Source organism: Protopterus annectens, chromosome 5.part1 (assembly GCF_019279795.1).
Source record: "Protopterus annectens isolate FY-2018-M chromosome 5.part1, PAN1.0, whole genome shotgun sequence".
Lineage (NCBI taxonomy): Eukaryota > Metazoa > Chordata > Ceratodontiformes > Protopteridae > Protopterus > Protopterus annectens.
Window position 1 is genome coordinate 720,432,326 of NC_056736.1, and position 26,582 is coordinate 720,458,907.

At 41.1% G+C, this 26,582-nt stretch overlaps 1 protein-coding gene across 1 annotated transcript in view; it reads left to right on the forward strand.

The window, feature by feature from the left end:
* Positions 1 to 26,582, forward strand: part of MYO7A (myosin VIIA) — a 1,588,820-nt gene that overhangs the window by 915,198 nt on the left and 647,040 nt on the right. The window contains exons 28-29 of the mRNA XM_044073349.1: positions 1,938 to 2,064; positions 23,269 to 23,388. Of these exons, the coding sequence (XP_043929284.1) occupies positions 1,938 to 2,064; positions 23,269 to 23,388 (247 nt within the window). The remainder of the gene's footprint in view (positions 1 to 1,937; positions 2,065 to 23,268; positions 23,389 to 26,582) is intronic.

The window sequence follows — 26,582 nt, forward strand, 5'->3', positions numbered from 1 at the left end:
GTTCCCCTAGTAAGCCTGTTTATAGAAAGGCCTTACACCAAAATAAGTCACTTACACTGAGAACAGATCTTTTGGAATCAGGGCAGACTGTATTGAGAGTAACTCTTTGGAATCTAGCCCATTGCCTGAAGCATTTTCTCATGACTTTGTCGACTTTCATTTACATTATGTCAGCTTAATGTATTGTTTCCTTAAAGGAAACATTGCAGTTCCTGTGTAGAGTTATTTTTTCAGCAATCAAAATTTTATGAGAATGAGTCATAGAAGGCAGTGTTGGAAATCTTCAAAAATACTACGTTAATAATGTTTTGAGGATATGTTGACATCCTCGATTGATAAATATGTAAGAGTCATTATTTTGTGTTAGCTTTTTCACATTATCATTTTTTACAGCATCTCACATTTATGCCAGCCATCATATTTTGAATTATACCAAATCTTCTGGTTCACAGAGAAGGGAATTTTGCAGTTACTGAGTTCTTCTGATCAGATATGAAACATTTATCTTTTTTCCCTGGAAGTTACATGGAGGCTAACATGAAACTGAGCACTAAAACTCAACAGAAGAATTAAAGCATAAAGATATACTGTAGCAGGTACAAAGGGCTTTAGAAGTTTTCAGAAAGTGCCATTTCTACATTCTGTACTGAAGGACGTATTTCATATTAATTTCTTGCTCCCTAAAACCTATATTTGAATGATCTATGTGAAATACGTTTAAATTACTACATTGTTTGTTGGTTAACTGTGTAAGTGAACTGGTCCTAAGACTTCAAGTACAAAATAAGCTGTAAGGCATATAAAAGCAATAAACTAGCTGATACAAAAAGGAGAGAGGGGGAAAAGAACATGATAACATAACAAAATTATAGTTTTTTGCAATATGCTTATCACATATTTACACAAAAACATATCAATACAATATAAAGACGAGGGTGTACATTTATTTACGAAGACAAAATCAAGATAGAATATGATGTTAGTGCTGAATGTATAGAATAGCATACCAGCTGCATCAGTGATCCCCAAAACACTATTTGTAATAATATAAAACATATACTCTTTCTCTCAGGCTTCAGGCACTCTCTGCTTCCCTTGTTGGTCCATAACAGATTGCACTGTGAGGTATAGAAAAATCAAACATATGAAGCTATACTGCAGATTTATTATTATTTATTTTATTTATTTATTTGAAGTTTGTTTTTCAGGATGGTCCATTGGGCCGAGTGAACCCATTTTCAATGGAGTCCTGGGGAGAAAAGCTCCATAGATACAATATCAGGTAAAAATATAAAATATATTTTATATATTTTATTATATAAAAATATAAAATATATTATAAACAAAGGTTCATAACTTTGATCTTTTTCTACATGTCACCTCCAAGTTTTCATCTATGGCATTTTTGTCTATCTTAATTTTGCATCACACAAAATCTTTTTTATATCATAGCAGGTAATGCTCCTGAAGTTCCATATGCTTTGCAAGGAAGCATTCTTTATTGATAGTTGTTTTTGGATCATAAGATGCCTAACCCTTGATTGCTATTAAGAAAAAACTTTCTAATAATATTTACCTACTTTATCTGGGAAGTCCAGACTGATAATCTCTGAAGTTAATCTGTGTTTATCCATAGCACATGGTACAACACCAAGATAATTTTAATAGATTAACCGCTTTTGCTTTCAGTTTGCAAGCAAACCATACCCAAATAAGATTTAAAATCATTGCGCAGAGTGATGCTTTTCTACAGAAAAGTATTACAAATGCAGTCTTTTAATTCATAATTTATGTACTTTAATGAATGGATTGTACAAATCAAGTATCTCTCCATATACAGGAATAATACTAACTACACCATCATTGTATATTTATTTTCTGTCACACTAAAACTAAGATGAATATTTTGTAATGAATTTTTATTTTTTTTTCTGCAGAGATGAGATATATTGCCAGATTTGTAAGCAGCTGACACAGAATCCTTCAAAGAGCAGCTACGCCCGGGGATGGATCCTCATTTCACTCTGTGTTGGATGCTTCGCACCTTCAGAAAAATTTGTCAAGGTAAGGAGCAAAATAAGGTGATGGTTAACTAATTTCCAGGTTAGGCTAACTCATCAGCCTTGTAAAGAAATTTGAATTTTATTACTCCTACAATGCTTACACGTGTATGATACATATTTAAGTGAAACCTAGAAGTGTTACTGGAAGAGGACAAAAACATATTAGAGACCATGCATAGAGAGTACATCTATGTTCATGTGTGTGTGAGGGTGAGTGTGTGTGTGTGTGTGTGTGTGTGTGTGTGTGTGTGTGTGTGTGTGTGTGTGTGTGTGTGTGTGTGTGTGTGTGTGTGTGTGTGTATTTGTTTGTGTGTGTGTGTGTGTGTGTGTGTGTGTGTGTGTGTGTGTGTGTGTGTGTGTGTATTTGTATGTGTGTGTGTGTGTGTGTGTGTGTGTGTGTGTGTGTGTGTGTGTGTGTGTGTGTGTGTGTGTGTGTATGTATGTGTGTGTGTGTGTGTGTGTGTGTGTGTGTGTGTGTGTGTGTGTGTGTGTGTGTGTGTGTGTGTGTGTGTGTATGTGTGTGTGTGTGTGTGTGTGTGTGTGTATGTTTGTGTGTGTGTGTGTATGTGTGTGTGTGTGTGTGTGTGTGTATGTGTTTGTGTGTGTGTGCGTGTGTGTGTGTGTGTGTGTGTGTGTGTGTGTGTGTGTGTGTGTGTGTGTGTGTGTGTGTGTGTGTGTGTGTGTGTGTGTGTGTGTGTGTGTGTGTGTGTGTGTGTGTGAGTGCATGTGTATTAACAATATAAACTCCTTTAGAGAATGAACAAACTGTACATCAGCACCTTGACTGGAGAATGAACATTCTCCAGCAGGGTTTTAATGTACAAGTAATGCCTGGTGAAAAACGAGTCCGCCACTTCACAGCAGCATATCAAGCTGCTGTGGAGCTCGGACAGAAAAAAGTAACAGCTGCCATTATTTTATGCTCGCTAAGCAGCACTTCTGCTGTTTAGCAAGTGTAAAATATAATAATAAAAAAAGTAAATTAAAAGAGAATTAGTGTGTGTGTGTGTGTGTGTGTGTGTGTGTGTGTGTGTGTGTGTGTGTGTGTGTGTGTGTAAGTGTATGCGTTCATATGAGTAAAAGCAAAATTGATCAAGCCGTTCTTTTACACTCGCTAAACAGTTCTGTTGCAATGCCCTTACTTATGAGATGAGGAATATAGAATGCCCTTCTTACCACTGTGGAGACATGGTGGGCAAAAGTAAGGTTGCTGTCAACCTATGTGCCCAGATCTCTCAATACTGAGTGCGTACTTAAGGTGTTGCTATTGATGTGGTAGTTAGCAGGAAAATTGCTTTTACTGAAATGAATGATAATCATTTTTTTGCATTGAGTTTAACCAAGATTTTGGCACCAATCATTTATTTGTGTAAGACCCTCTTGTAGGATGTTGACATTATTTGGAGATGCTATGACTACTCCCAGTTTGCAGTTATCAGCAAACTTTGTCAGCTGCAAACCTTTAGTTTTTGCTTGTGCTTCAGAAAAATAGATTGAAACAGTAGTGGTCCCAGGAGTGATCCCTGTGGAACACCACTAGTTACAGGTCTGCTGTTGGAGGTGGATTCCCCTATTTTGACTATATGAGTTCTATCAGTGAGCCATTTAGTGACCCATCTAATGATATAAGGGTTGACACCTAGTTGAGTGAGTTTGTCAATGATGCCTCAGTGGGGGATGGTGTCAAATGCCTTGGCTAAGGCTGGATAGGCTGTATGCACAGATTTCCCCATGTTCAGGGCCTTGATGACTGTCTCGAAGAAATCCACCAGGTTTAACAGGCATGATCTCCCTTTGACAAATCCAAACTGAGTAGGGTCAAGTGTTCAGAGATTACCTATATCTTTGTTGATAAGGTCCATGATAATTCACTCCATGGCCTTGCAGATAAGGCTAGTCAGGCTAATGAGTCTATAATTCCCAAGGTCAGTGGAAGTACCACCTTTGTGCAAGGGAATAACAGTGGCCATTTTCCATTCAGCTGGGACAAAGCCGGTGCTTAAACTATGATTGAAAAGAGTACCTAATGGCATTGCCAATTCATGTTTGTACCCATGTAGGATGCAGCCTGGGATGTTATCAGGTCCCATAGATGCCGTGTTTTTGACCTTAGAGAGGGCATCTACGACCTGCTCTTTAAAGATACAAGGTAGGGGACAGGTTGTAGTGATGTCATGGGATATGTGTGGTGGGGACAAGGGAGTGAAGTTTTCACAGAACCTATCGGCCAACAAGTTAGCTATGTCCACAGGCTCAGTATATGTGGCATCATTAACTAGCAGTTCGGCACAAATCTGGGCCTTTCCTTTTAGGTTACGGATGTAACTATAGAATGCCTTGTGGTTGTCCTTTGTTGAGGAAGCTAATTTGGACTCATAATTTGTTTTGGAGGACTTCACAAGAAGTTTTATTTGCTTGTTTAAGCTGAGGAGGGAGTGTTTCCGGTTTAGGAAGGCTTGCACCCTCTTACTCTTAGACAGCAATTTTTTTTCTTTTTCTTGTAAAGCCTGTTAATTGCAGTTGTCCACCAGGCAGGTTTGTTCTTCCTTGAGTAGCTTGTTTTGGTTCTATCAGGTACGGCCGAGTCAATGCATGTATACAAGTGTTTGTATATTGGTGTAGAATTCAGCATGGTTGCCAATTCCATCTGAGGGAGGAGGTGCAGTGAAGCAATTTATACCATCCCATAAGAGGTCATAATCTGCTTTGGAGAAGATTTTAAGTTTAGTTGCTGCTGGGGTGGGGTTAGGTGTGATAGTTACTTCGAATGAGACAGATTTGTGGTCAGATCTCACCAGGGAGGACCTCACAGTGGGGGTGCTACAGTGGTGCCCATATTGGTGAGTACCAGATCCAGGATGTTGGCACCCCTTGTGGGGGTGTCAACCAGCTGGTCCAGGGCATTGGAGTTAATGAAGTTGAAGGACCTTTGTGCAAATTAGTTTGAGCATGAATAATTTACCCAGTCAATGGATGGGTACTTAAAGTCGCCCAAAATCGTGGTGATTGGGTGTATCATGATAGAGACAAATAGATCCAAAAAGGCAGAGTGGGTGTCCTGATTCATGGAGGGGGTCCTGTAGATGGCAGTGACTTGAATAGGTGTCCTACCAACAGGTAATTGCACCTGGAGTGTCTCCAGGGAGTCATACTGTTTAACCAGTCTGGATGTGTATTTATCTTTAATGAATATTGATACACTGTCTCCTTTAGTTTTCACACCTTCAGTTTGAGGTCTGAATGTGTGGAAGGAGGTGTAACCTGGTATGGCTGGGGTGCTCTCAACAGCCTTGAACCAGGTCTCCATGATTGCACAAATGTCTGCATCTCCCAAGGTGAGGACAGTTTCTGCCTTTTTTAATTTCTCCAGCTCTTTTGGGTTTCTAATACCATGACAGGAATGGGCCCCATTCCTAAGTTGAAGTACGATCAAAGTTCATGGAATTAGCATTGTTTCAATCTTTGATGTCAGCCAGAAGGGCTGTTCGCAGCACCCACAATGTGCCCAATAATGACTCCTTTTGCAGTTTGTAATTAATTACATGGATTGGTAACATATCCAAATACGATTGTAAATTCTTTTTTATAAGAACATTGCTCCTACTACTACTGGAACTGTATGGGTATTTTTCTTCCACATTGCTCTCATTTCTGCCTGCAGATCCTGATATTTTATGACTTTGTCTCTCTCTGTATGCAAGACACTGTAGTCACTGGGTATGGCAATTTCAATGATCGATGCTACTTTTTGTCGTCTTTTCTTGGACCACTATATCCAGTTTTCTAGCATCTATCTTTTGAACTGTTGGTAATGTGTGATCCCATGTGATATAAATCATCATTTTCTATGATGCTTTGTGGCTCATGTTTCCAGTGTTTTTCAGCCACTTCAATACCATAATGTTTGCATAATACCCAGTGCAACAGCTCACCACATTATTATGCCTTTCAGTATACGGTCCTTCTGCCATTAGTGTGTCGCAACCAGCAACATGGTGAGTGACTGTTTCCAATTTGGTTTTACAAAACCTACATTTGTCTGTTTCTCCCACATGTTCAATGGACTTTGTAAACCAGCATGTATGTAGCCCACTATCTTGGGCTGCCAACATTAACCTTTAATTTCTTGGTTTGAATTCACCTCTCCTTAACCATTCCTGTGTTTGTTCCTGATCAACATGAAGTTCTTCCAGAAGTTTCTATACTTGCAACTATATTTATGTTTTTTCCACATTTCTTGCCTTCTCATCTGGTTCTTCACCTTATATTCTTTCTTTTGTTTTGTTTGGCATATTCAGTTGCTGCCTGGTTTTGATCTACTTCTGGTTTGATTTCCATTCCTGCTTGACGTCGATATACTTCTGCTAAATTAAGCAGAGAAGTCATCTTAGATTTATTCTCCTCATGTTTCAAAACTTTCACTACATTTGGATCTTGTGTGGTCAGTAGATATAGGTTCATAGGTAGGTATTAGGCTATCTGCCTGAGGCCATTTATAAGCCTAGCCAGAGTGTGTCAGCTATCAAGCCCCATTGATTAATTAACTGATCCTTTGTCAAGCAGAGCCAATGAAGTGATCCCAGGGGTGTATTTTCTGTTACCCATCCACTCGTCAAGGTTTCTCTTGAAGAGTGTTAGTGAGGGGTCTGCCTAATGTAGTTTGGAATTTTGTCCCAAAGCGTGGGGAGTCTCTGTGACAGGAATCTATCCCTCCAGCATGTTCTATTTATTGTTGTGGTGAGGTTTAGCTCGCTAGAGCACGTGACTCGCAGTGACTTGGATTTCTTTAGGTGGAGCATGTCCGTCAGTTCTGAGTTGGACATGGAGTCCCACGATTGCAGATCTATACATGTCATCAGTTTCAAGGAGGCCCATCCCTCCTTCAGAACGGGGAATATATAATCTTGGTGTATACTAATGTTTATGAATCATTTGGTGAGTATGAAGCATCCTTCTTGTTTTAATATCCAGTCTAGCCAACACTTTTTGGGGCCAGTCAGTCACTCCAAAACTGTACGTTAGGACAGGAAGAGCAAACTGATTTATAGCTTGGATCTTGTTCCTAGATGTCAGTGCAGTTCTCAGGATTAATTTAAGTCTTCTAAAGTATTCCTTACTGTGTTTTATTCGCATTTGTTCCCAAATATTTATACACTCCCTCTTGCTCAAGTTCGTTTATATCACATTCTTGTCCCACACTGATGTTTTCCTGGTGTTGCAGTTTTCCTTTTTTAAAGGTTGCTTTTGCACATTTATCAAGACCAAATGACATCCCAATATCATCTGAAAAAGTTTTGACAACCTGAAGTTGTGCTTTCAGTTCCTCATCTGATGAACTATACAGTTATATTATCGACAAAGAGAAGATGAGAATGTGTTGAGATGTGAATTTGCTGTGCTTCTATTTGCAGTCATCTCCTTTCTCCATTCCAGCATTGGCTTAGCTCTTAGAATACTTTCTGCTACTTAATAAATATAATACTCTGTATGATTGTTGTTCTCCTTAAGGGCCTGCATCCAAAATCCTACCAACTCCTTATTCTTCTGTATTAATGTTGATGTTAATATTTCTTCCAAATGCCTGTATTGAAATATTTTTTCCAGATGCCTCTGTTGAATTATTGATGTTAATATTAACTGTGAGATGCAACCCACTAGCTGTATCTTACATATGCCACAAAAAAATTAGAAAGTACTTAATATATTACCAAGCAAAATAATAAAATATTTTACTGTATATTACTTGCCTTTTGCTAAAACTTGGAATGCAAAATGTCACAGCTTCACTAAGAACCCCTACGCTCCTCATGTAACAGGTCCTGATACAGAAGTGCATTAAATGTGTTTTAGAACAGTTCTTATTACAGCAGAATGGCATTACATTGTTCCACTTCTTAAAATGCAGTACAGAATGTCTTAGCTCCAACACACACATTCACACACACACACACACACACACACACACACACACACACACACACTCACGGACATGCACACGCACACACACACACACACGCACACGCACACACACACACACACACACACACACACACACACACACACACACACACACACACATGCACAGACAGACAGACGTGTGCAAGCACTGTCATGTACATGATTTGACAAACACAGACACACATATATGCACATACTCAGACACGTGTGCAAGCACTATCATGGACATGATTTCACAGAGATACACACACACAGATTTGCAGTAAGATAAACATTTCTAGTGTGGCACAGTAGAAGTTAAATGATGAATATGTCATTTTTTTTAAATGTACTGTGAATATCATAACTTTCAGATGTGATTTGTTACTTTCATGAATTTAACTTGTAAACTGGGAAAGTGTACTTAGCATTAAGGTAGATTGGAGCAGACCACAGTTAATTTATTGGAAGACCCTATCGGAGTTTAAGTTAATTCAGAGGGTTGTATTCCTGAAAGTCAAAGATGGTAGTCTCAGTGCAGAAGGAATACTTTCTTGAAAGAGACATATTTGCTTGCCAGTTCAGAAGGAATATCTGCGTGGAAGAGATGTTTGCTTTTTTGTAGAGATGGTGAAATGCTTGGATGTTACATTTACATTTTGATATTGAAGAAATGTTGTTTGAAGAGATTTTTGCCTCTCATTACAGAGGAATATCTTAAAAGGAGTGGAATCTTCTGCTGTTTACAATCTGAAGTACTTACTGGGGGCGTGAACCTGTGTGAATTGTGTAAAGACTTACATTTTCTGCTTCCCAATACAACTTTGCTTTTGTTTGGTTTGCCCTTATACCTGTAAACTGCATGGGATTTAAGACATCTGCAGTTAATGTTTTATCCTGTGTTCCTTCCATGCATCTTGACACATGGCTTATCTGCCTTGAGGGGAATCAGAGCCAACAAATATAACTTCAAGCATTTCTGCATCACTCAGTCTCTCCTTCTCTCTCTGTTCCATAATGCAATGTGCTGACCCCCCCCCCCCCCATCTTGTTTGCTGCTTTTCAGCACAGATGCAATTCTCTGGTGCTCCATTCGAGCAGGGTGTTTTTTATTTTTTTCTTATCAATATCCTTACAGTTTAATTGAATTAGTCAGTAATACTTTTTATTTAAACTGAAGTTATCCACTGCTTTTCTTTTAGTCATGGATAAGGCTTGAGGATTTCAAAAGTGTCTGAAATGCAGACAGAAAATTCCCTCAAAGGCATACCTCTCAACCTCTTAGAGCAAAAAATCTGGGCAAAGCCATAAATAATGGGGGGGGGGGGGCAAAGGCCTAAAAATGTGGACCCTTTTAAATATTGCTCTTGCAAACTTAGGACGTTGATAGAATAACACATATTGCTTTAGCATGAATTTTCTGAAGGGTATGAAGTCTGAAACTCAAATGTCTGTCATTATTTTTCTGACTTCAACCCTCAGTGATTGCCCAGCAGTTTGCCAGAAAACCACAATTTTATGAGAAATAGACCAAAAACATGATGCAAAAAATCTGGACATTCTGCAAAAATCTGTACAGTTGAAAGGTATGCCTCAAGATCTGCATTCAGTGTGTTTATAGTCTTGGGTCTGAGCACGTCACCTCATATTTTGACATATGTACTGTGTGACATATGTACTGCCTCTTGACAGAAGGATAGAAAGAATAAACTGATTTTGAGAGGCTTTTTTCTCAGTTTAGTAGGAACATTGGATGGGTCTACTACTGAGTCTTTACCATGTCAGCTACCCAAAGGTTCTGAGAAACAGGGTACTAAACGTTTGGATAAAGGCAAAGGATAAATATAAGGACAGAGCCAAAAACAGAGAAAGGAACAGTAGATAGAAGTCAGAAAAAAAGGAGAAAGAGAAAAATAAGAGGTCTGCGATATCTCCTTTGCTGTTAGATCTGGTTTCATTATTAGCCAGAACTCCAGAGAGCACTTCAGGTTTGGTACCTACACTGTTGGATTGTCTCAACCTCGTGTTCAAGCCCCTTCCTCAGGCTATTCGGTGATGATTATCTTATATCTCTGGACTCTCAATCTTTGGAAAGGGAGCTTTCGAGGTTTATGAGCTCCAGGCCCCCATCTGCTGCATACATTAAGTCCATCACATCCGCTAGGACCACTGAAGGTATCAATTAGTAGAAGATGGTGAGAGCATTTGTGAAGGCTCAGATAAATATGGCGGTCATACCCTCTCCCTCTACCCGAAAATGGGAAATGGCTGTACCACACACCCCCTTAGCATTGCCCTAGTCTGGTCCCTTCGTCAGATCCAGTGTTATTAGTACCAAACGTTCCACCAGTCTTCCCTTTGCTGACATTGAGAACTCTGCAGTCCACAACATTGTCTGTTTTTTGATCCATAAGACTCTGAGACCTTTAAATCTGTCTGAGTCCCAAAGCTGGGAGTGTGTCTCTGACAACTTGGGGCTGAGGGTGGCTTTGGCTCCTATAACTTTGGTGCAGCCTGTTTCTTTGGGTGCTTCATTTCTCACCTTCTCAGTAGCTGTCTCTGCCTCAGGTGAGGCTGGATCTTAGATGCAAGGAGGGGGCATTCTTCAGATCTCTCTGAATTAAATTTGGCCTCAATTGAGAGACCTCCTTCCTCAGTGCCACTGGCATTTGAGAATATTCTGGCCCATTATTCTTCAAGAGCTAGAGGCATTTCTGGCACCTTGGTTCCTCACAGATTTCACAGTCTCCCTGTGACTATCTATTGTCATAATCCTCCCCAGGAGCAGCCCAGCTCTGACAGCCTCAATCTTTCCCTTCTGCAAGGGGATAGACTCTCATATGACTCTTCTAAGACTTCCCCATCTGAGGAGCAGAAATAGTAACTGCAAAAGGAGGCACTTGTCCTCTCCTCAAGAGTCCGTCACTAAAGACACTGTCCTTGTTGAAGGGGAAGGGTCCCCTGGATCTGCCCCTGTGGACACCACGTTTGGTGAACGTATGAAATTATTGAAACAAAGGGGGAATTGGCCAACTGATATCCTTTTCTCTAATGAGGAGTTGTTCTTCAAAGCTTTTGGAGCTGGCCAATCTACCTCCTGAATGGTCCCTCCTGCAGATCACCTCATAGATGTTGTTTTGCAAAGAGCTTGGTAGGATTACAGTGTGGTGGAATCAATTCCCTGTAAGTCAGATAAGATGTATGTTCCTCCCAAGGATTGCCCAGATTATAGTAAATGGCCTCTTGTTAACTGTATTGGAATTTCAGCAGTGAACAAGAAGGAATTATTGGAGGACAGTTCTACGATCCAGCCACCTAATAGGTAATTTAGGGTGAAGGATTATTTTGGGAAGTGGATCTGTGCCTCAGAAACTTTTCCCTCAGGGCATTAAACTATATCTCACATTTATAGTGAGCCAATGAAGCACTGAAATCCCTCAGATGACATCAAATAATGGATACCAGAAAGGCTGTGAAATCTCAACCAGCCACTATGTTACCTACTACTAATGTGACCATAAGGTTAGTTTCTAGTGCAGCCGCTAGAGCATCCAGACACTAGAATTGTCATTCATCACCATGCTTGGCTTGTCTGAATTTTGTGGACAACTCTAAGGCATCATTTTGATTGATCATCCCTGTTTAGTCCCAAGGTAAACACTACATTGCCACAGAGTGAGAAAGAAGGCAAGATGCTGTCTGTCTTTGGAGTCTGCTTTTCCAACCCACAACAGTCCTACTTCATCAATGAAAGAGGTAAAAAATTACTCTGGTTTAGACAGAGCCAGCAGTCTGCCTTTGATTCCTCTTCTGATAAGGAACTCCATGACAGAGGGGGAAATTGTGATGGATGCCACTGTAGGTGCACTGGGTTCCACAGAACCAAAGATTCAGAGGTTCTTTTTCTGACAAACCCTTTTAGAGTTACTGAAGGCATGATTGCCTGTTCCCCCTCAAGAGACTGTCAGGGGAAGGGTATCCCTCCATCTTTTAAATTGTATAGCCATCACAAAAGATTCATGGGTAAAGAATTACATTCAGGAGCTACACTATCCCACTTATATCCATGCCCAAATCAATTAACAAAGCTGTTCCACTCATTCCACCCTGTCAAAGAAGACAGGCAGCCCAATAAGTTGCCAAGTTGCTCAAAAAAGAGCCATCAAGGAAATCCCACCAAATTAAAAAGGATCCTGTGTCTATTCAGTCTTTTTACTTTCAAAAATGAACAAGGACCTACATGAAAAGAGACATAGAGGAGCTCTCCAAGCATTTAGCCCAGGCCGGTATGACCCTGACCTTGAGTAGCATCTTACCCTAACCAAAAATGATGCCACAATATGAAGACAAGATGATCAATTTCAACAATTGGCTTAAGTATTGGTGTCATTCAAAGGGGATCCAATGCCTGTCAGCCTGGGACGACATGCTCGACAAGCCACGATGCTTCGCTAGGGACAGCTTGCACCTGTCACCCCTGGGCTTTCGGATATTGGCAAAGGCTCTTGCTACCCCCATAGTGCCTTTTTTAGGCAAGGCTCAAAAGACAAACCCACCTCCATAGGTATCACAAGGGATAAGAAACTAATAGTAATGCTACTCAATGCCTGAAGTCTAAACCTCAAGATGCACACACTCGAAACTCTCCTTAGCATGGAGAACATCGATATCTGTGCAGTAACAGAAACCTGGTTCAAGGCTCCCGAGAGCACCCCAGCACTACCAGGTTATACCTCATACCATGCTTTTCGGCCTCAAAACTTGGACCGTACTACAAAAGGAGGGGGAGTATCAATATTCGTCAAAGTTACCCACACCTCCAGGTTGGTGGCACAGCACGAAGCATCAGAGACTATCCATGCGCAACTAACAGTGGGTAAAACTGCCTTCCAGTTTATAGCCTGCTACAGACCACCCTCCCAAACCCAAGAACCCCACTCGGCCTTCCTGAGAACACTGGAAAATATGAAGGTCTCTCCAAACACCATTATATTGGGCGACTTCAACTACCCAAACATAGACTGGGAGCATTACTCTAGCTCCAACACCCTAGCCCAAAGGTTCCTAGAACTTATAAACTCAAATGCTATGGAACAACTTGTTACCACTCCCACAAGAGGGGAAAACATACTGGACCTGATCATCACCAACATGGGGACTCTATGCTCCAGACCAGAAGTGTATCCCTCACTGGTAAGATCAGACCATAAACTATTCTCACTGGATATTCACATCCCGACTCCACCCCCTGCCCTGAAAACCACAGTGAAAAACTTCTCTAAAGCAAATTTCGCACTTCTCAAAACCGAGGTGGAATCCTTCAAAGCCCCCGGGCCAGTGAAAAATATGGCCCAGACCGCAGAATCCTTTATAAACGCATTCTATGAACACCTTCAGGAATGCATGGATCATGCAATCCCAAATAAAACCAAGACCCAATCCACCAAAGGCAGACGTCCTGTCTGGTGGACACCAGCCATAAACAAACTATACAGTAGAAGGAGGAAGCTACTACATGATAGAGCAAAATCCCAAAAAGGGAAGGCATCTCTGATCAGTATTAGCAAAAAAACTACAAGCACTCATAAAATCGTCTAAGGCCAGCTTCGAGAGAAAAATTGCACAGGACACTAAGGATAATCACAAGGCTTTCTTTAGTTATGTTAGGAACCTGGGTGGGAATTCCCAGATATGCTCAGAATTAGTCCAAAATGACAAAAAATACACACGAACCCACAGACATTGCCAACATCCTAGCTGACAGGTTCAGCACAAACTTCTCCCCCCCCTCCCCATCAAAAGGGCAAATATTTATCCCAGCAGAGTGCTGCCCCCCTGACATCTCAGATGCTCAGGTAAGAGCTGCCCTCTCCAAAGCAAAAAACACAGCATCAATGGGACCAGATGGTGTCCCGGGCTGCGTCCTACATGAACTCCAAGAAGAGCTAAACCCAAACATAAAACTACTGTTCAATCTCAGCCTTACTACAGGATATGTACCCAAAGAGTGGCATACAGCAACAGTGGTCCCTCTCCACAAAGGTGGTGCCTCAATGGATCCTGGAAACTATCCCCCATAAGCCTGACTAGCTTGGTCTGCAAAGCTATGGAAAGGATCATCATGGACCTCATAAATAAAGATATTGTGGACCTACAGACACTGGATCCTACCCAGTTTGGCTTTAAGGGCAGATCCTGCCTCTTAAACCTGGTTGATTTCTTTGAAACAGTCACCAAGGCCATTGAAGAGGGGAAGGTGGTCCACACAGCCTACCTGGACCTCGCAAAAGCCTTCGATACAATACCCCACTCGGGCATTATAGATAAGCTCACCAGCTTAAATATAAACCCCTATGTCACTAGATGGGTTGCAAACTGGCTCAAGGACAGAACCCACATGGTTAGAATTGCTGGAGCCATGTCAGACTCCAAACCAGTTACAAGTGGCGTCCCCAAGGCTCAGTCCTGGGACCTCTCTTGTTCGGTATATATTTCTCAGAGGTACAGGCCAACACGGAAGGACTGTGGCTGACTAAGTTTGCAGATGACTGCAAACTGGGCACCATAATCGACTCTCCAGCCGACACAAGCATCCTCCAAAAGGGCCTCATAGAAACAGACAACTGGTGCCAGAGCCATGGCCTCAAGCTAAACGCCAAAAAGTGTATAGTCATCCCCTTTGGCAAAAACAAAGTGACCACAAATTACCACATAGGTGGTAATCCATTAAGTACAGAAGAAGTAATTAGGGACCTGGGGACCCAAGTTGATAGCAATCTCTCATTTGACAACCACGTGGCCAAAGTGGTTAGAAAAACATTTTATATAGCCCACCTAATCATGAAGAGATTCACATCTAGATCAGAGGAGGTCATCGTGCCTCTTTACTCATCCCTCATCAGGCCCATAATTGAGTACAATGCCCCTTTTGGGCTGTACCTTACCAGACACCTGCAGCAACTGGAAAGACCCCAAAAGTACCTCACGAAGAGGATCATAGGGCTCAAATAGATGCCATATGCTGCCTGGTTAAAGAAACTCCAGCTCTACTCAGTGGCATACCGCCTGCTCAGAGGCAATCTGTGCCTGACGTATAAAGCCATGTCCAACCTAGAATTAATGGACATGCTGCACCTCAGAAAATCCAAATCCCATCGAGCTACGCGCTGGAGAGACTTGAACCTCAGCACTGAAATAAATAGGACATGCTGGAGGGACAGATTCATAACCCAGAGGCTCCCGTCACTCTGGAATAAAATCCCAGTCCAGGTTAGACAGAGTCCCTCATTGACTCTCTTCAAGAAGAATCTTGATGAGTGGATGGGAGATCGTAGGTTTACCCTGGGTATCACTTCTGTGTCACTGTTAGACAGAGGCACAGTATACTAACCTCGAAAAAGGGCATAGCAAAATTAATTTAAAATGGGTGGCGAAAGCCAAACACACTCTGGCTAGGCTTATAAATGCCCTAGGGCAGATAGCCTAGTATGAACCTATGAACCTATGAACCTATGAGAGACCAGTACTCTCCTGTTAAGAAAATTGCCATTCGGTATAAGGGCAAACTTGATCTTAGGAGTTGTGTCATTGCAGAACATTATGGGAGAGGGAGAGCTGAGTTGTGTCAGTGCAGAGCATTACAAGAGAGGGAGAACTCAAATGTTGGAGGAATGCTGTAAGTTATTTTTGTCAGCTCAGATCCACTATGAAGTAGATAACCCATGAGCTGAGATGTATGGAGAGGGAGATCAAGGATTTATTGTTATGGTAAATAAATAACTTTAATTTATACACCACAAAATGTGGCCATCATGACAGGTTACATCTCATGGCTGTTTCACAGTCTCCATGTGCACTACATTTGAGATTTGTTTCCACAACCAAGTTGAGATGGATATTTCTTTCCTTAAACAAGGAGAGAGAGTAATAATCATGTGCTCTGTATGTGTGAACTGTCACCTTTACTTTGTCCAGACTGTATGCGTTTTTAGAAACTTTGGTACAGAACAACACACACCTGAAGTCCATGCTGTTCTTTCAAAAGAAGAATGAATTACCTATCAGACAGCAGGTCAGGATGAAAGAGCAAATACACTTATTAGCACCTATACTGGCCATTGCAAAGAAGATCCCACCACTGAAAAAACTCAGCAAAGATAATTACATAGAGGTATAACATATCTCCCTGCTTTTGAAAGGTATGCAACCCAGGAAGGGTTGACTCAGGCTGAATGGACCGAGATGTTATCTTCCAAGTCACCAAAAGCTTACATGGACATGGAGAGCACCAATTGTTTGGATTATAATAAAATTTAAAAAAAAAGTACTTAGAAGGATGATGTATCTACTGAAACACAAACCATAAAACTTCATAGCAAGACATCTAACCCTAAAGAAATGCTAAGAGGTGAAATTTCTGCTTTAAAATATTACACAAAAAACTGAGAAGTACCTGGAACTGGAACAGAAATCCAAGCAAAGAACAAACAACTGACCAGGAAGACAAAGACCACAGAAAATGAATCCAACAATGGTAGAAACCATTCCAATTCACAGTTGTAGAAAGAAGCAATCCTTTATTGGTAAACCCACTGCAATTCATGGAAATGTGCAAATTGGAATGGTTTCTACCATTGTTGGATTTATTTGATGTGGCTTTTGCCTTCCTGGTCAGCTGCTTTAAAATATGTTAGAAGCGTATGGCTAGAACCTGAAGTGAACAGACAAAGCAAATTGATAGCTATATTAGCTCCTGACAAGTCCAAGAGGACTCTTAGATAAATGGGCTTTCCAGAGTGACTCTAAAAGTACTGACAAGCTAGTTGTACTAATTGAAGTACTGTTAGCTAATGAAACCTGTTTAGAACAAAACAAAGAAGACTGTAAATAAAAATCTGCAGTTACAGTGCATGTGGAAAAGGGGGATGCTATCCATTGTCTAACTAATAATGTTATGTCAGAAGTGTGATTTTAACCAAACTGCAAGAAGGTTAAATGTGAATGTTGTATCTTTCAAAAATGCTTTGTCTAAGTAGCATGTTGGTAATGAATCCATACCAATAGAGTCTGATAAAACAGTTGGTACATGGGTTGTCTGTGAGCTGTAGTTCCTGTGGTACATGGTTTGAGCCCTTCAGCCATCATTTGCCTACTGTGTGACCTTGAGCAAATCACATACTCTGACATTGCTCCTAGGTTGCCCCTGAAAAGGGACTGTGTGTCCAGTAGGCCTACCTGGTTAACAAATGGGTTTTATATTATTGTTATTGAAGTGACTGCTAGACCTGAAGAGTTAGCCTATTGCTTCTTTACTATGACTAAATGGGTCCACTTTGGAATTTCGAAATTTCACAATCCTGACGTTCTAAATACCGATGCTCAGAACCTCAGAATTGTGAAATCGCGAAACCTGTAAGTGGAGATCGCCATACAGTGCGAAACGGGAGCATCACCATTCTCTTCACTGTAGTGTGATCTCGGAGTTAGTATATTTAAGTTGCAGGGGGTGTGGGGGGTGCAGGGTGGCTTGCCCCCTTCTTGAAAAATCATCTTTTTTTATGTATTCTTGATTCTGTTTATTTATTTATTTATTTTTGTTATTTTGAGATTTCACAATCTCGGTTTTCTGAGCATCAGTATTTTGAATGTCAGGATTGTGAAATTTCAAAATTCTATAGTGTACCCAACTAAATTAGTTATAAGTTATATTACTGGTAGATGGAAAGCAATCAAAAGTATTACAAGATTCTGGAAGCATGGCCACATTTGCCAAAGACCCTTATGTTTGCAAGCATAAAATCTAAAAAGAGAAATAAGGCATATGTGCTCATGGTAAACATTTGCACCACACCACACTCACAACATAGTCTCACTAAATCTACACCACCAAAATCCACACACAGTAACACAAAAACATTCGCGGAGGCTCTCAGTAATAATCTGTCTAAGCAACAGAGACCTCCAAATCAGAAACGCAAGCAACCTCCATCCCCCAACACAACCCAAATGACACATAGCCCACAGACTCAGTGTGCCACTCAACCACAGCCAATAAGGCAAAACAACGTACCCAACACACTAGTCATAGGTGACTCTATAGTCAGGAACACTGATGTCCCACTCACCAGGCTAGACAAGGAGAAGGTTACTGTCAGCTGCCTGTCGAGTGCCAGGATCCGCCACATAAACCACCACTCAGGTCACTCCACACAAAGTACAAATATGACTCTGTCATTGTCCATGTTGGTGTGAATGACCTGAGATGTACCTCCCTGGACTACATGAAAAGAGACATGGAAGAGCTCTCCGATCTTGTAGCCCAGGCAGATATGACCCTAGCCCTGAGTAGCATTCTGCCATCGCCCAGAATGATAAAGCAGTACAAGGACAAAATGATTGACTTCAACAATTGGTTAAGCTTCTGGTGTCATTCTAAGGGGATCCAGTATCTGTCTGCTTGGGATGACATGGTCGACAGACCACGATGCTTTGCCACAGATGGCCTGCACCTGTCGCCCCTGGGATTCTGGATACTGGCTAAGGCTCTTGCTGCCCCTATAGTTCCTTTTTAGGCAGGGTTCAAATAACAAATTCACAACCATAACAGGAACAGGCAAACAAAAACTGAAGGTAACGTTACTAAATGCTAGAAGTCTAAATCTCAAAATGCACTCACTCGAAGCACTCCTTAAAATGGAGAACATCGATATCTCTGCAGTGACTGATACCTGGTTCAAGGCTCCAGAGAGCACCCCTGCACTACCAGGCTATAACTCATACCACACTTTTTGGCCATGTAACCTGGACCAAAACACCAAAGGCAGAGGTGTGTCCATATTCATTAAGGATACTCACACCTCCAGGCTAGTTGCTCAGCATAATGCACCCGAGGCTATCCAAGTGCAACTAACTCTGGGCAAAACTGCAATCCAAATTGTAGCTTGCTACAGATCCCCCACCATGCCCCAGGATTCCCACTCCTCTTTTCTTGATGTACTGGAAAATATTAGGGTTCAACCAAACACCCTAATAATGGGTGACTTCAACTACCCCACCATTAACTAGAAAAACTACTCGTGTACCAACTCCTTAGCTCAACGCTTTCTGGAATTCATAAACTCCAATGCCATAGATCAACTTATCCACACCCCCACCAGGGTCAACAATATCCTAGACCTAGTCATTACCAACGTGAGTGACCGGTGTTCCATACCTGAAGTCAACTCCTCGTTGGTCCGATCCGACCATAAGCTTATCACCCTTGATATCCACATCCCGCCCCCACCCCACATTAAGGAAACCACAGTAAAAAATGTCTCCAAAGCCAACTTCATGCTTCTTAAGACAGAAGTGGTGAACTTCATGACACCCATGCAGATGGACAATACAGTTACAACTGCTGAACCCTACACAAATGCACTCTATAAGCACTTACACGAGTGCATGGATCATGCTATCCCAAACAGAACCAAGATGCTATCCTCCAAAAAAAGGAAGCCAATCTGGTGGTCCCCTGCCATAAACAAACTGTACAACAGAAGCAAGAAACTGTTGCAAAAGAGAGTAAAATCCTATGAGTGGAAGAACTCCCTGGTCAGCCCTAGTAAGAAGCTGAGATCCCTTATAAGATCCTCCAAAGCTAGCTACGAAAACAAAATCACCACTAAATCCAAGGACAACCACAAAGCATTCTATAGCTATGTCAAGAATCTAGATGGCAACACCCAGATCTGCTCTGAGTTACAGCACAAAGGCATGAAAATTACAGAACCAACTGATATTGCCAACGTCCTGGCAGATCGGTTCAGTGCTAACTTTACCCCCTCTCACCCCTTAAAGGGCCCATATTTATACAGGAAGAATGCAGAGTCCCTGTAATCACAACTACGCAGGTAAAAGCTGCACTCTCTAAAGCCAAAAACACAGCATCCATGGGACCGGACAACATCCCAGTCTGCGTTTTACACGAACTTCAGAACAAACTGGCTCCCCACTTAAGCACCATGTTCAATAATAGCCTCGCATCAGGCTTTGTGCCCATTGAATGGTGCACAGCAACAGTTATCCCACTCCACAAAGGGGGGGCCACCACTGATCCCGGGAACAATCGACCTATTAGCTTGATGAGCCTGGTCTGCAAGGCCATGGAACTTATCATCATGGAACTCATAAACAAAGACATTGGTAACCTTCAAACTCTGGATCCCACCCAGTTCGGATTTGTGAAAGGCAGATCATGCCTCCTGAACCTGATCAACTTCTTTGAGGCAGTCACCAAAGCCATGGATGAGGGTAAAGTGGTTCACACAGCCTATCCTGACCTCGCCAAGGCTTTTGACACCATCCCCCATTCTGGAATTATAGCTAAACTCACTAAACTAAATCCCTACGTCACAAGGTGGGTTGCCAACTGGCTCACTGACAGAACCCACACTGTAAAAGTTGCAGACTCCAAATCTGACCTCAAGGCAGTGACAAGTGGAGTGCCACAGGGTTCTGTCCTGGGACCTCTCCTGTTTGGTATCTACTTCTCTGATGTACAGGCAAATACAGAAGGCCGCTGGCTGATGAAGTTCACAGATGACTGCAAACTAGGAGCCATAGTCAAGTCCCCAAATGATGTGGACATCCTACAGAAGGGCCTCACTGAGACAGATGCCTGGTGTCAGAGCCATGGCCTCAAGCTCAGTGCCAAAAAGTGCAGTGTCATCCCCTTTGGTAAAAACTCTGTACCCATGAACTACCACATAGGCAGCAATCTACTTAACACCAAATGCGTGATAAGAGACCTTGGGACCCAGGTGGACAGTAGTATCTCCTTTGATAGTCACATCACCACAGTATTCAGGAAGTCCTTCTATGTGACACACCTCATCATAAAAGGGTTCTCATCCAGGAAAAAAGAGGTCATTGTTACCCTCTACTTGTCACTCATTAGACCCATTAATGAATACAACGCCCCTTTTGGAATGTACCTCACAAGACATCTGCAGCAGCTGGAAAGGCCACAGAAGTACCTCACAAAGAGGATTACTGGCCTCAAACAAATGCCCTACACTGACCGCCTGAAAAAACTCCAGCTTTACTCCATAGCATATCGCCTACTCCGAGGTGATCTCTGCCTAACATATAAAGCTATGTCAAACCCAGAGCTGTTGGACATGCTACACCTAAAGAAATCCCAATCCCTCCAAGCTACACGCTCTAGGGACCTAAACCTTGTCACCACAATAAACAAGACACGCTGGAGGGATAGATTCCTGTCCCAGAGACTTCCTATACTCTGGAACAAGCTACCCATCTATGTCAAGCAAAGTTCTTCATTAGCACTTTTCAAGAAAAATCTTGATGAGTGGATGGGAAATAGGAAATACACCCGGGGATCACTTCTGTGTATCTGCTGGACAGTGGCACAGGAAAATAACTTTCTTGGGTGGCGTAAGCTATGGTACCTTGCTGGCTAGTCTTACATAGTCCCTTGGGCCGATAGCCTAGTACCTACCTATGAACCTATGGAGATTAGAAAAAGGATTTTTGATAAGGTCATGTCTATTTTTTAATAGTCTGCATCATGTTTAATAACTTCTTATACCAGAAATTATTATTTTAGTAATGAATTATGCAACTTGCCAAAGTCACAGTCATTTACTCTTTTTTTCAGTTTAGTTATATAAGCATCTACAATCATATATCCCTGGGCTCTTTAAAGTGATTTCTTGATGTTAGGATATACACTGCAACATTTGATGAGTCAAGTCCTACAGTGCATTTTTACACTTGTCCATAGTTAGGTACCTGGGCCATTTTTCTAATAAATAACTTCATAAACTTTTTATTAAACCATGGCACAAATAAATTGCACATTTACTACCTTGATGTTTCCTTGTGGTAAAGTGTGTTGTGGCACATATGTCTTGGTGCGCCCATTAAAGTCTGTGGACACAAAAATTTTTTTTTCCTACACTGACACAACTGAGGTTAACGTTTACCACTTTTTCTTTGTGACATCAGTGTATGGAAATCATATTTTTAAAGTGATTTTTTTTTTGTTGAAGTACAACAGGAAAATGCTTCCTAAAGGGTAAAGGTGCTGTTCTGCAGTTTTTTTGCACCAAGGTAAGATTTATAAAACATTGTGAATTCACTGTAAAGCTTCAACCTTGGCAACATGCAGCAGTGCAGCAGACTGGACCTTGCCAGGATTATAACTAATCCACTTATGGTGAGGAATAAATTGAATCTCTGGATCCACACCTTCCTGACAAAATCTTTTCTGTAAGTTCAAACTTATGAACTCTTAAAAGAAATAAACGCTTTACTTCTGCAGATATATTTCTCCAGTTCTTGCAAATATTTGCCTAGCTCCAATGCCACATCATATCAGTAGGCGTAATAAGTACTCCAGAGACAAAAAGTATGGTATGGCCTCACAGAGATGCACATTCTGCTGGGACTTGTCTAGAAGAAAAGTATATTGCATGACTTGATGATCACTGTAGTTAGCACATTATCTGTTTTGAATACAGAAAATGTAGTCGTTTTCAGGTATTCTCTGAAAGCCAGGAGGAAGGCATGCAATGGGTGCATGAGTTGCACATTTTATTCTACTGGCCTTTCCTTATGCTTTGTAATTTCACACAGTTTAGCTTTAGTGTTTCATTGTGTAGCAGCTGGTGCAGAAGGTTGCAGTTGTGAGCTGTAGCTCCTGTGGTACAGGGTTTGAGTCCCTCAACCCTCATTTACTAAGTGTGACCTTAAACAAGTCACTTAACTAGATGTTGCTTCCAGCTCACCCCTGAAAAGAGATTTTGTGTCCAGTGGACCTCCCTGGTTAACAAATGGGTATCATGTGTGAGTTATGTTTTTCTCTTTATACCAGTCAAAGAACGAGTTGATCGTTTTCTGCCAGTGTATATTAATCCCTTGATGTTTTACTGGTTGACTTCTTCTTTTGAAGACTATGTGTTGCATGCAAGTTTATCAATTGTAAACCATTTCAGAAGCATCTGAAGTCACTGGAATAATTAACATATATTGTCTAGTAATCTGATGCAAAGCAACGACTGAAAGAATGAGGCGTTAATGACCTTTGATGCAATTTATTTATTTTTTTATGATTGCTTAAGTCAATGCAATTTATTTTTATGCCTGAAACTAATTTTGAACCAAGTAAATTATATAACTGCTGAGATGATGTGGTTACATTGTATATTGTTTGCTTATACTTTGCTAACTTGTTAATGCAATTTAATTTCTTTGTTTCAATTAGTATTTGCGGAATTTCATCAGTGGTGGCCCTCCCGGTTATGCTCCATATTGTGAAGAGAGACTGAGGAGAACATTTGCAAATGGAACCAGAACTCAACCTCCAAGCTGGCTAGAATTACAGGTATTGTGAAATACTGTTGCTATCTATGAATATTCAATGGAAATTACTACTTTTCAATGTCAGCTTTTTTCTTACCAGCCAACTTTTACCATAAAAAATATGCTTTGAATTAGGCTGACATGTAAAAGAAAAGTAATAGTCTAACATTAATTATCCCTCTAGTTTTTGGTTCTACAAGTAGAGTATACCTAGAAAATAGTGTTGTTATGCTGTTCCGCATTTCTTGGTTATATGTCAAAATGAAGGAAAGGATAGAATGTTTTTTCTCTGTAATGTATACGTCAGAATGAATGGAAAAATATAGGATGTTTTTGCCATATAACATACGGTTTACTATTGAAATGTCGAACGGCACTACATCGACTGTACTATAGTCGAACACGGAAGTTCAAAAATAGTAATGTAGATGTCAAAAAAACAATCTAGGAATGGTTTTAACATGGGTCGAGGTAGGTGTTCAGTATTATTCAGAACTACAAACATCTCCCCTACCTCGACATATGTTAAAACACAGTCCTAGATTGTTTTTTTGTCATCGACATTACTATTTTCGAACTTCCGTGTTCGACAATAGTACAGTCGATGTAGTGCCGTTCGACATTTCAGTAGTAAACCTAACATACATGTAGGAAAGGAGTGTTTTTTACCTATAACATACATGTAAATTACAATTGAAACAATCACCTTTTGAAAGCTCTTGATTTTAAAAAGTCCAAATCAATAGTCTACCCTGAGCACCACAACATGTGGATTACCAGAGTCATAAAAACAAGTCAAATAGACAAATGATTCTTGATATCCCAGTTTGAAATGATAATAAATCATGGCTTGTTCCTGTGCCCAAGCTCGTATCCACTTGCTGGAGATCATCTTTAAAAGGACGTGTCAAATTTCATCTGTTGGCTTATAATCCTTTTAAGTTTCCTTAGTATAGTATTTTCAGTTATGTAGCTTGTCCTTAAAAAGAAGTGGGAAGCAATCAATATTAATTTTCGTATAGGATAAGGAATGACCAGAACTATAAATGATAAAATCTTAAGATTAAAATAAAAATCTATATAAAAATCATTATAAATTGCGAATAAAGACCACAATTCTTTTCATTCCTTCGAAGTGGAAGTTGAAGGTAGTTCAAAAAAACAAATCTGGAGAGTTAAAGTTCTTCACAGAGGATTTATTGGCAGATGTGCGCTGTTTTTCATCAGTAAATCTACATTAGCACTGTACTTCTATTTATTACAGAAAAAACAGGATGGGCGTGTGGTGGGAGTGGCAGTTCATTGGTCAAGCCCTTGGTTCAGCGCAATCAAGATTGAGAGCCAACAGTGATCTCTCTTCATGTAATGTCATAGTTGCAAGAAAAAAGTGCCAAAAAGCTATTGTTTTTCCAGAGTTCCGAGTTTCTTTATCAAATAATTACTTAGTCCCATGTAATTTATAAAATACATCATTCAAGATAAAGAATTTAATATGTACCATCCGCTCACAAGAGAAAAAAGAAAAAGAATAATTAATCCCAGTGCTTTCACTCTAATGCTTCTTCAGATCTGGCATCTTATCTAGTTAATGTATAGGTTCATATGTAGGTACTAGGCTATTGGCCCTAGGGCCTATATAAGCCTAGCCAAATGGTACCCTGGCTTTTGCCACCCTAGAAAATTATTTTCCTGTGTCACTGTCGAGCAGAGCCACAGAGGTGATCCCCGAGGTGAATTTCCTATTTCCCATCCAATCATCAAGATTTTTCTTGAAGAGTGCTAATGAGGAGCTTTGTTTGATATAGATAGGTAGTTTGTTCCAGAGTATGGGAAGTCTCTGTGACAGGAATCTATCCCTCCAGCATGTTCTGTTTATTGTGGTGACAAGGTTTAGGTCCCTAGAGTGTGTAGCTCAGAGGGATTGGGATTTCTTTACGTGGAGCATGTCCAACAGCTTTGGGTTTGACATAGCGTTGTATGTTAGGCAGAGATCGCCTCTGAGTAGGGGATATGCGACAGAGTAAAGCTGGAGTTCTTTGAGACGGTCTGCATAGGGCATCTGTTTGAGGTAATCCTCTTTGTGAGGTATTTCTGTGGCCTTTCCAGTTGTTGTAGCTGTCTTGTGAGGTACATACCAAAAGGGGCATTGTACTCTATGATGGGTCTAATAAGTGATGAGTAGAGGGGAACAATGACCTCTTTTTTCCTGGATGAGACACCTTTTGTGATGAGGTGTGCCACATAGAATTATTTCCTGAATACTGTGGCAATGTGATTATCAAAGGAGAGACTACTGTCCACCTGTGTCCCAAGGTCTCTTATCACACTTTCTGTGTTAAGTAGACTACCCCCTATGTGGTAGTTCATGGATACAGAGATTTTACCAAAAGGGATGACAGTGCACTTTTTGGCATTGAGCTTGAGGCCATGGCTTTGACACGAGGCATCTGTCTCAGTGAGGCCCTTTTGTAGGATGTCCACATCGTTAGGAGATTTGATTATGGCTCCTAGTTTGCAGTCATCTGCGAACTTTGTTAGCCAAAGACCTTCTGTGTTAGCCTGTACTTCAGAGAAGTAGATACCAAACAGGAGAGGACCTAGGACTGAACCGTGTGGTACTCCACTTGTCACTGGTCTGAAGTTGAATTTAGAGTCTGCTACTTTCACAGTGTGGGTTCGGTCAGTGAGCCAGTTAGCAACCCATTTTGTGACATAGGGATTTATACCTAGTTTAGTGAGTTTGTCTATAATTCCAGAGTGGGGGATGGTGTCGAAAGCCTTGGCGAGATCTAGATAGGCTGTGTGTACCACCTTACCCTCATCTACAGCTTTGGTGACCACTTCAAAGAAGTCTATCAAGTTTAGGAGACATGATCTGCCTTTTACAATCCCGAACTGGGTAGGGTCCAGAGTTTGGAGATTACCAATGTCATTGTTTATAAGTTCCATGATGATATGCTCCATAGCCTTACAGACCAGGCTCGTCAGGTTAACGGGGTGGTAGTTCCCGGGGTCCATGGTGGCTCCCCCTTTGTGGAGTGGGATAACCGTTGCTGTGCACCATTCAGTGGGCACCAAGCCTGAGGTGAGGCTATGATTGAACATGGTACTTAGGTGGGGTGCCAGTTTGTTCTGTAGTTCATGTAGAATGCAGCCTGGGATGTTGTCAGATCCCATAGATGCTGTGTTCTTGGTTTTGGAGAGTGTGTTTTTTAC